This window comes from Octodon degus, unplaced genomic scaffold, assembly GCF_000260255.1.
Source record: "Octodon degus isolate 3935 unplaced genomic scaffold, OctDeg1.0 scaffold00267, whole genome shotgun sequence".
In the NCBI taxonomy this organism is placed as follows: Eukaryota; Metazoa; Chordata; class Mammalia; order Rodentia; family Octodontidae; genus Octodon; species Octodon degus.
The window spans coordinates 1,702,262-1,713,892 of NW_004524843.1; the positions used below are offsets into that span (position 1 = coordinate 1,702,262).

Sequence of the window (11,631 nt, forward strand, 5' to 3'; positions counted from 1 at the left end):
CAAACAGACATGCATAGGCATATGTAACATTTCTATAACGCAAGAACTTCACACTATAGTCTTGCTGATAGAAATGAAAATCTAAAGGTGCAGATTTGGAGAAGGGTTTGAATTTCCATATCTGTTTGTCCATTTGCTTGCTTGCTTGCTTGCTTTGCAGCAGGGTTTCATTTTCCTCAGAATTTGAAATTCTCTTGCACTGGCCTCCCAAGTTGCTGGAAGTGCAGGCACATGCCACTGAGGCCACTGTGAAGCCTCCCCCCCCACACACACACACAGATCACGACCCTTATTTGGAGCACTTCTTCTCAAAATGTGATCTTGAGCCAAGACTTGGGACCAATAGGTGGGAACCCAGCACACTGTTGTAACAAACCTTGCTGGTTATTTCAGTGCTTATTCAAGTTTCACATTTACTGTTTTGATTTGCTATTTGATTTGCTATTCAGACAATATATCATTATTTCTGCAGGATTTTTTATTACTGTATTTGAAACTCACATGGTTAAGCATCATTCATCAGTATAGACATATATTTGTGTATGTATCAATGCATGCATAATTAACTAGCTACATGCATATATGAATAAATACATATGTAACTTTGGATACAGATTATATTGTAGCTTTAATTATATTCATTAATTATAATATTCATTAATTATATCCACTATCACTTAACATTTGCTAGAAGAATTGGTCTGCTGCTTCCTTATGGACTATTCCAAATAATTGTAAGATACTTAAAAACTAAATTTTTATTGACTAAAAAGAGAGCATACTTGTGTTCTAAGTGCTCTTAAGTGGTAGATAATGGACCTAAATGACTGAGTGAATTTAAGAATATTAAGTGGTGCCATTAGTTCTGCCAGTTGTAAAGATAAAAAGAAAGACTAATTATAGCTATGCTTAGTGGGATATTCTAGAGTAAATACATGAAAACATCCATATCAGTACCTTCTACTTCACAGAACAATTTACTTGTCTTCAATAGCAGCAGCCGTGAACTTATAAGTACTGAAATTTTTTTACTTCTTAAAACTTAAATAAAGGAAGTTGTATCTCAAATGTTCCTCTTCAGGGCTGGACAAATAGCTTTGCAGATTAAAACACCTGCAAGCAGGCACAGGGGCACACTGAGACAGCGGTTGAGACTGGGCATGGGGGCTCATGCCTGTAATCCCAGGTCTTGGGAGGCTGTAAACAGGCGGATCACAATGAGTCCAATTTAGTAGTGAGACCCTGAATACCCTGTAGATCCTTCCCTAATATAGATAGATAGATAGATAGATAGATAGATAGATAGATAGATAGATAGATAGATTCTCTTCCTTCCTGGAAAACATGAATCTCTTCATCACTACCTCAGTTCACAGTAAATATATTACAGATGCTTTTCTTACACATTGTCTCCTGCTACACACTCTGAAATAAATGGATATTTTGAACGTGGCTGACTCACCCACATATCCTAATCTAAAGACACTGAAATTTGAATTCATTGTTCTGATTATCAAAATGTAGATTGATTTCCTTCCTGACCATGTTCTTTCTTTTGAGATCATTTTCCATAAGAGCACACATTACTGAAGCATGACTGGTTATGGTCATGGTCTGGGCACTATGATAAAATTCTTCCCTAAATATGTTTACAATGAGGCCAGTACAACTACCTACTCTCATTCTCTGTTCTACATAGCTGAGAATTGCTTTCATTAGTATTACAGGGTGGATCTTTGCTGTCTATGTCACTTTTCCAGCAGTGGTACACTTAGAACTTAAAGGAGGGGAGAGTTGTTTTAGCTCAGGGTTTCAGAGGTTTGGGTCCATGGTCCAATACCCCAAGGCAGAGGCAGTGTGAGAGAAGGGCGTGGCCAAGGACTGCAGTTCACCTCCTGGGGCCAGAAGCAGAGAACTGCAGGAGGCTCAGAAACAGGAAGAGGCTGAGCCAGAATTTACCTTCCAGGTCAGCGCCCAGTCACTCCCTTTTACAAAGTAGACCACACCTCCTACCAGAACATCAGCTAGGAACTCATCAATAGCTTGATCTCCTTCCAAAAGCCCCACCTCTGAACATACGGACCTTTGGGAGACATTTTTTGGTTAAAAAAGTAACAGTGCTAATCTTGAGTTATTGAAAGACAGAAATAATCTTACTCAGAAATTTTCATTATCTCTAAACTATGAATCTTCAGACTGATTCTTTGTACAATTTATAATCATGCTTAAATTGAGTTAATACCACACATTATGACAAATTTAGAATCGCATTTTGCTGTGCCATGTGCTTATTTCATTTGAACATTTGCTAGTTCCTCTAGTTACACCTTGAAGTTTATAAGCAAGTATACAATCATAGATTACAAAAATGTGAAAAACCATATATATTATTGATATTTGTTTTTGTTTGTGTATATTTGGTACAGGGTCTCACTATGCAGCTCAGACTCATAGTGATCCTTTTGTTTTCAGCTTCCCCAGCACTGGGATTACAGGCTTGAACCACCACACCTGGTCTCAGTGGCCTTCTTAACCCCCTGGGGGCCAGGCCGGCCTGGCATGTGGTGCAAAAAATCAAACCCTGGTGCCTGCGTTTGCCTAAGGAGTGGTTTATACGACTGAGCTATCTCGCAGACCCTTATATTTGACTATAATAAACAACTTCCCTCTGTGATTTCTTATTTTGGCTAAGATTGCTGGAAATATGTTTTAGAAAGCTACATCTTGCCCATGGGACCTGCTGAGCTTCTCTTAGTGATCTTTGGAATTGATTTTCCTCTTGATGCTTTAGACTTTGTTTGCAATAATTAATGAAAATGTTATTTTTTTTTTTACAGGTTTCTTTAGTTACTTTAGTTGCTAACACTCTTGGCTACTCAGACCTTGGGCCCATTAAGTCTCTTCGAACACTTAGAGCTTTACGACCTCTAAGAGCCTTATCTAGGTTTGAAGGAATGAGGGTAAGAAACATTGAAATTACTGATATACTGTTATTTTCACTGGTGCACAAAATGTGAAAAAATGGTATGTAGTAGTTATGGAATGTTTATATAAATGTACGTATGCACACATGCATATATGATACATGATACATTTATATACATGGACTGTAATAAGTACAAATATACATACACATGCAGTATTTCATTGCATATTATTTAATAAAGGAATAATCAATATTTCCTGTACATGAAACTTTTAGGTAATTGAATTATCCAGTGACTTTGCCCTCTACTAGAAATTCAAGAGCAGAGATCACTTTTAGTCATAAAGTAACCACTTAATTTATAAATCAAAGACTTGTCTATATCAGGTGCTGAAACAATATTTACTGAGGGAGCTACAATGGGTAGCCAGCAAATTTCCTCCTTAAACTAGTGTTTCAAAATAAGTGAAGTTATGTCAAATTGCATTTAAAGAAAATTAAGAGTTTCATGTGCCTTTTTTACTAGACACACATTTACTAGAGACGAACAAGCTGAAACAGTTGTTTTTTTTTGTTTTTGTTTTTGTTTTGTTTTTTTTTTTTAGCTGAAACAGATTAACAGCTGCCACCAATCTAGACATTTGTTGTTTTTATTTATTTATTTATTTTTTTTGGCGGAACCAGGTGTTTTTATTTTTTAAAGAATGCAAAATAGAAAAAAAAAAACACTATCCTGTATATATACATAAATTTATCTTTTCCACTTATTTCTTTTGCTCTTTTCCTCCTCCCAGTTTTTCCTTCCAATTGAACAGATATTTTCCCTTTCACAGTGTCTAAAGCAACTTTCAGTTTCTCACATTAGCAAGACAGTATGATGTTTGCACATGTGGGTCTGGTTTATTTCACTTACCAGTACAGTCTCCATTGTTGCATCCATTTATCTAGAAAAGCCCTGAATGTATCTTTTTTATAGCTGAATAATAATCTGATGTATAAAAATACATCTTTTTTATCCGTTCCTCTGCTGGTGGGCATTTAGGTTGTTTCCAAGATGTAGCTATGACAAACAATGCGGCTATAGACGTAGGTGTACATATATCACTGTGGCATGACTATTTCAGTTCTATGTTTTTGAGATAGAGTGTCCCTGTGTATTTTTCCTGGGCTACTTCACTATGTAGCCAAGGTGGGCCTCAAACTGGAGTGATCCTCCTCACTCAACCTCTAGGGGGCTGAGCTTACAGGCAGGCACCATGTGGCTGGCTCCAACCCAGGTTTAAAGGCTGTATTAAATCACAATTTCTTCTTCATAACACATGGAGGACGATGGCTGTATTCTCTATAATTAGTCTATATCCCCATTTGTGGGCACATTACTGAAATGTTTTCCCCTTCAGATTTCCACCTGCTTTGTCATGGCCTCTATCTTGCCCCCAGCCTGGATTGCTTGCTCCTGTGTCTCCACCCCAACTCATCCGCATCAGCTGGGCAGGCACACACCTACTTACTTTTCATCTTACTCTGAATGTTCCTTGTCCACCCAAGACCAAGCATGACAGCACATCATTCCTTTAAGATCAGATACCCAGAACTTTTACCATACTATATTTTACTTTTTCTTTAATTGCTTCACTAACAATTGTCACTCAGCAACTATGGAGATTAGTTTAGTCTGTTGATTATCTAAATGTAGTTACTGACCACCTGTCAGCATCATCTGAGAATTTACTGGGATTTCAAATTCCTGGGCCCAACTGCACACTATAGTAAGTCAGAAACATGGGCTCAGAAATCTGAGCTTTACCTAGCCACATGTGAATGTAGAAATCTTTAAGCCTAGCAGATTCTCATTGTCAGCCTAGCTAATCTAAGTCTGACTATAAACTCTGCTTCTTAATGTATCAGTTAATATGGCTCACAAATATAACAGACCATGATTATAAAAAACTAATAAGTAAAATTTATAAATTCTGTATAAGAATAAAAATAGACATTTTGTTATATGCAGAAATACGGTATTGGAATTGTTGCTGTTAATGTTTCGATCATTAGTAGACTGTTATATTCTATCCAGAGCTAGTGGTTGAGCCAAGTATTTGAGGAATGGTGTACTGTTTTTTCATAGACAGAAAATGTATTTGTCCTTTAACATACTTCTTTGGTGATTAAGCCAGTATATAAGTTTATACTATTCACTGTTTGTTCTTTATCTGCAATACTGACAAATATGATTTAAGAAAGTGTTTTAATATATTTTTGAGGATAAAAAATATTTACTTACATTAAGTTGAAAAAATGTTTACTTACGTTTGCTAAGCATGTGGAAGGAATATGCCTTTGCCTGGAGGGGTTATTTTAGAGAAAAAAAATCAAATGCTGCATGTGAAGCATTTCGTGCTAAGTGTCCTTGGAATGCTCAGGCCCTTTAAGCTTACTGACTCTCCTTACTTATGTCTCAACTGAGTGACAGCAAGTAGCTCCATTATTATTAGACTTTTTAACTCTGCCTGTGACCTCTTGTGCATGAAAGCCCATAGCATAATGATAAATGTGTCCCCCAAAAGGGAATGGAGCCAACTGCCACAGAACAGAAAGACACAGAAACAGTATTCTGTGCTGCCTGTTGTTAAATAAGAAGTACAGGGTGCAACAAGAATAGTACAGAACAGGAAGTGCTGCCTGAAGTTAGAGAAAGCTCACTGAGTCGATGTTGGAGCCATGACTGAGAGCGTTAAGTCCCAAACCACAGGCAGGTAGAGTTTCAAAGCACAGATACTGCATGATTGACAGATGCACAGGTGTTCAGGAGAAACACCTGTGTGTTCCAGGTGTTTGGGAGAAATGACTAGAAGGATCTGCATGCTTCGATGATAAACATACTGAGAGAGCAGGAAATAAGAATCAGAGGACAGGTGTGGTGAAGAACTGTGGCCCAATCTCTAGTCTTGGTTTCTTCCACCTTTTAGGAGGTCATGCTCATTGTAAGGATTTGATGAAAGTTCATCATATCTCCAGAATAAAGCATAAACACAAGTAAATTGATTATATTTTGCAAAGGAAGTTAGACTAGAAAACAACACTGCCCACTTACATATGACCTATGGCTACAATAGCATAGATGAGTAATTGCAATAGAGATCAGAAATCTCACATAGGTTAAGAATACTTAAGTACATGTGTGCCAACCTCTGTTTTAGACCACGTTACAGATGGTGAGCAATTCCCATTTTCCCCATTTGGAAGTGTCTGGAGAACCTGCTTAACATGTTAGGTAAAGACAGAGGGACCACAGTGCTATTTTCCTAGCAAATTAACCTTTAACACATTTGGGGGGACTAGAACTAAATTGTTAAAAGATTTGTAGGTTTTGTAGGATGGATTCATTCAACAAATCCGGAGAGTACAAATACTACAGAAGTTGCTGTGGAGGAAAATTGAAGTGGTAAAATTCCTGGTGATAAATAGTGGAGGAAATGCAGGATAGCAAAAATAAGAAACACAGTAAAGATAAACTATGGCTCATTTTGTTTTAACTGAGAAAAGCACTACCTATATTAGACCAAATATTTATTTATTTATTTATTTTGGGGGAAAGATCTACAGGATGCTCAGGGTCACCCTACTAGATCGGACTCATAGTGATCCACCTGCTTACAGCTGGGATTACAGGCATGTACCACCATGCCCAGTCTCAATTGCAGTCTCAGCAAGCCCTGGGGACGGCGCCAGCACAGCAGGCTTGGGGATTTAATCCCAGGCCCCTGCACCTGCTCGCAGATGCTTTATTCCACTGAGCTATTTGGCTGGCCCTTGACCAAGTATTTAAAAAAAAAAATTCTCACTTTAGAATAGTAAGTACAAGATTACTCTCGTTTTTTCGAACCACTTAAATCCAAAGAGTACAAACTAGTAAAACTTCTAGTCTTCACCACACCTAATATATACTAATTCTTTTCCAGTCCAGGGGAATCTTTGTAACTAATAATTCTAGGGTCATAAGACTTTAAATGTACATCTAATTTCTTTTTATCATTTATATACTTTTCCCTTTTCTAAAAATGCACAGATTTTATGACTTTACATTATCAATATCAGGTTTCTGGATTTTTGAGACGTTTGTCTGTTTAAACTGTATTGTCATCTGTTCACTTGGTCTTGTGTTTTGGCTAATAATTTTACTGTGTTCATCCTTTAATTTGGGAATTTGTTGATCTCAGGGCTCATATCACAATTTGTTTTCTTTGCCTTCTACTGAGAATGCAAGAGGCACACAATACATACATGTCAGTTAGTTGATTCTGAGGCTTAAGTATTCAGAGGCGCCTTTCTAATTTTGTTAACCTGCATTGATGTTGTGTATATAACCTTTTTTATTCAAACTAATCTTACTTGTTGATTTCTTTCTGTTTAACACGAGGTGGTTGTGAATGCACTCATCGGTGCAATTCCTTCCATCATGAATGTGCTCCTGGTGTGTCTCATATTCTGGCTAATATTTAGCATCATGGGCGTAAACTTGTTTGCTGGCAAGTTCTACGAGTGTGTCAACACCACAGACGGCTCACGGTTTCTGCAAGCTAAAGTTCAGAACCGCTCTGAGTGCTTTGCCCTTATGAATGGCACTACTGACGTGCGGTGGAAAAACCTGAAAGTGAACTTTGATAACGTTGGGCTTGGTTACCTGTCTTTGCTTCAAGTTGTAAGTGTCTCTTTGCATAAAGACTGGGCTGTACAATGAAACAATTTTCTTGGGCATGACTTAAATATTTTCTAGAATAAATAAAAAGTAAATATTCTCTATTAAAGAGAAAGTACTACTTGACTTCTAAACTCAAGTTTATCTTTTTGAGACTATGTGAGTATGAACAAGGTTATGAAGCCTAAGTTTACTGCAACTGAGATATTAAGCCATGATTAACCATTTGATGTTGCTTGAATATCTACATTGCCCTTTCTGAATATTGCTTCAAAAATAGTCACAGTGGGCTTCCTACTACCCTACAGGGGAATGAGAAAGGCTCCCACTGATAAAAGAAAATCCTCTAAAAGGAGGAAAACTATTTCTTCCCATACTCATAAAATTCTCTTCTCTTGAGAAAAAACAAAAATACATATTCAAAATTCACAGTCAATTATAAGAATTTGGAAATAATTAAAACTAAGACTTCAAATGTGATTTAAGAATCTGTTCTTTTTCCAAAAGCATCTTTATATTAAATTGGTATTTTGACATACAGCAAAACTTCCTAGTTTAACATTATATAATAAATGCTGAAAGGCTAAATAGTCTAAACTACATTTATGATAATAATTTCAGAAAATAAGCCTCACATTCTGATTCTATAAATGTGATATTTACAGGCCACTTTTAAGGGATGGATGGATATTATGTATGCAGCAGTTGATTCTGTTAATGTAAGTATTGATCAACATTTCCATTAAAACTTAGAATTTTGAAAATCTCCTTAGTTTGGTTCAGTGTTTTAAACTATAGTGCCATGGAAGCCTTGGCATTTGCAAATACAGTGAAGCTGAAAGGGGCCCCGTGGCATGAGTTCAGCCTTGGAAACAGAGCCTGATGCACGCTGTGGCTCCACTGCAGCCTCCAAGCTCTAAGGCTGACCTTTACCACAGCACTTTCTCTTCCGCATCCTTCACCTGTTCTTCTGTGAAAGGAAAATAACCCAGTGCCGGCCACATAAGGTTGTTAATGAGGATCCAGTAAGAATGTACTCATGGAATACTTAGAATAAGCTGGCCATAATAAATGCTCAGTAAACATTAATGCTTTGCAATAAAAAAGAAATATTTTTATGGGTTTTCCTGCTTTATATTATTAAGTAAATTGGAAGAGTCTATGTGAAGTAAATTACATGCTAAGGAAATTTAAAGATTATTAGCTAGCTCACATCATCATGAAATATAGAGAAGATACTTTTATAGCCAAGCAAAAAGTAATAAAATTTAATAAATATGGAATTCTTTCTTTACAAGTCTTTCTAGAAAAAATATGTTAGGTTGTTATTTACTAAATAATCCTACCAACCTGTGAACAATACTATATATGAACAGGTCTGTTGAAATCATCTGCAGAACTCATCTATTAAGTATTTGCTTAATATTGAATTTAAAAAAACAGCTAGTTTAAGCCACAGTAATGCTATAGCTTTTAAAATACAGAGTTTGCCTAGGGCCACATGCTTAGGATTATTCTGCCACATCTTGAAAATATGGAAATGATGAGTTTTATTGTGAACACACTGCTTTTCTCAATTTTATAGGTAGACCAGCAGCCCAAATATGAATACAACCTCTACATGTACATTTATTTTGTCATCTTTATCATCTTCGGGTCGTTCTTCACTCTGAATTTATTCATTGGTGTCATCATAGATAATTTCAACCAACAGAAAAAGAAGATAAGTATTCAAGTGTTTCCTTTAATGTACTGAAAGGAAATGAACAATTATTTTCCCAACTCTTTAAATTTAACTTCAAGGGCTGGGGAGATATCTCAGTAGAATAAGCACCTACCTGGCAAGCGCAGGATCCTGAGTTCAATCCCTGGTACCCACCCCCCCAAAAAAAATTAGCTTCAATTAGTCATTTCATTAGAATTTCATTTATTTTTGAAAAGATAGGTCAAGTATATAATTACAAATAGGCTTCATATTTTCTATTTTATACAGATAATAACTTTATAAGTGACAGCTATTTTACTCACTCTATCAACAATTACATTTTTCCCAATATCACTTAGAGGATTGAATAATTAAGAAAAACTCACGAATTACTTGTCCAAAACATATTTCATAAGTAGTTATTTTGTGTTTTTCTAAGCCACCATTCTGTGTGTCATGTATTGGTCTTGTTCTTGGGTAAAATAATATACTATATGACTCCTGAGCTCACAGCATTTATTTAATGGCAGAAGAAGATGATACAGATAATGAAAATTGAGATGTGTTAGCCATAAAAAGCGACACATACCTAAGATCCCAGCAGTCTGGGAGGCTGAAGCAACAGGTTCAAAAATTGCAGCTCAGCCTGAGAAGCTCAGTAACTTTGCAAGGCACTCTCTCAAAATAAAAGTGAAAAAGGACTGGGGATATAGCTCAGTGGGAAGGCCTGCGCTTCAGGCCCTAGTACCACATGTAGTCACACATGCAAAATGTTTTGCTGAATCTTTTAAATCAAGCACTTTCCTGAGACATTTATTTCCTTCCCTCCGCATTGACTGCATTACTGTCTTAAGGCTGTCAAAGTGCTACAGATCAAATGGCTTAAAACAGCAAGATATTCTCTCAAAGATCTCAAAGATAGAAGTCCAAATTCAACAGCTTGGTGGAGTCATGCTTGTTTCAAAACCTCTAGGGAAGGCTCCTTTCTTTAATCTCCCAGCATGGGACAGCCCGATGACCCTCGATTCATGGCAGTACAACACAAGCGTCTGTGATCACATGCATTTGTTTCCCCTTGCTAATAAGAACCCCAATTGTGATGGACTAAGGACCCCTTCTAGTCCAGTATGACCTAGCCTTAATTGTACCTTGGAAAATAGATTTTCCAAATGAGGTTCTAGTACTAGGTCTTTAGCATATCTTCTTGAGATGACAATTCAATCCAAAATATCAACCACAAGGAGGCATCGTGGTATAGTGGTGAGCATAGCTACCTTCCAAAATATTGACTGCAGAGCGCAGTGGCCAGGGTTCAATCCCCAGTGTGCTGGGCCAGCGCCACCTTTCCCCTCCCCACCCCCAGGGCATGCTGAAAGTGCGATTGAGACTGGGCATGGTGGCGCCCTCCTGCAATCCCAGCACTTGGGAGGTTGAAAACAGGAGAATCACTATGAGTCCGATCTACATAGTTAGACCCTGTAGACCCTGTAGACCCCATACTAAATACATAAAAAAGCAATTTTAACCTTATTTAACAAGTTAACAGTAACTGTTCTCAATTGAGTATTATTTACCCAAAGATGCTCAGGACCAGAATGCTCTGAATTTCAGATAGATTTGGATTTTGAAATACTTTTATAAATAATGGGATATCTTGGCATCTCTACATGAACATACTGTAGGATGCATAGATATGTCTTACAATAGGTAATTGTATACAATATTTTTAGTGTGATTACTAAACATAAAATGTATTTATGCTACGCACTCAGGACTTATATACTAATGTGTCTGCAATGTCAGCGCTACCTATGTCAACAATTTTCCTCTTGTGGTAGTGTGTCAGCAATGACACATTTCACATTTCAAACCTTCATATCAGAGATACACGCACCGATACAGTGCGCATGCACTGGGTGCTTGCTGCCAGCATCGTGCTGAGTGCTCAGCGTGCAGTATCTCAATCGATCCTCTCAAACATTAATAATGCACTTGCACTATATATAACAAGGTGATTTGTCATTAAGGAGATTAAAAATTTGCTTAAGGACAACAGAGTTGGGATTTAAACAATGATAATGTAACTCCAGAACTGCAGTCTAAACCAATGTGTGATGCAACATGGACACAGTATCACATTCTGATAGGCGGCCAGCCTTATTGGATTACTGCCACTCAGCAAAGTTTTTGGTTGTTGTTGTTTTTGCTCCGAATGCCTTCAGGGCAGGTTTGGCTGGCTTGAGTTGTGGGGATCGAACCACAGCAACCTGAGCCTGACTGCTTTGTTGAAGCAGCCACTTA

At 37.3% G+C, this 11,631-nt stretch overlaps 1 protein-coding gene across 6 annotated transcripts in view; it reads left to right on the plus strand.

The window, feature by feature from the left end:
• Window positions 1-11,631, plus strand: part of Scn9a (sodium voltage-gated channel alpha subunit 9) — a 112,795-nt gene that overhangs the window by 83,875 nt on the left and 17,289 nt on the right. For 3 of the 6 annotated variants that reach the window (XM_023706630.1, XM_023706631.1, XM_023706632.1), the window contains exons 20-23: window positions 2,838-2,960; window positions 7,347-7,628; window positions 8,291-8,348; window positions 9,215-9,348. In XM_023706630.1, coding sequence (XP_023562398.1) covers window positions 2,838-2,960; window positions 7,347-7,628; window positions 8,291-8,348; window positions 9,215-9,348 — 597 coding nt within the window. Of the gene's footprint in view, window positions 1-2,837; window positions 2,961-7,346; window positions 7,629-8,290; window positions 8,349-9,210; window positions 9,349-11,631 lie in introns of all 6 variants that reach the window. The other 3 variants (XM_004646391.1, XM_023706633.1, XM_023706634.1) reach the window with 2 other exon arrangements.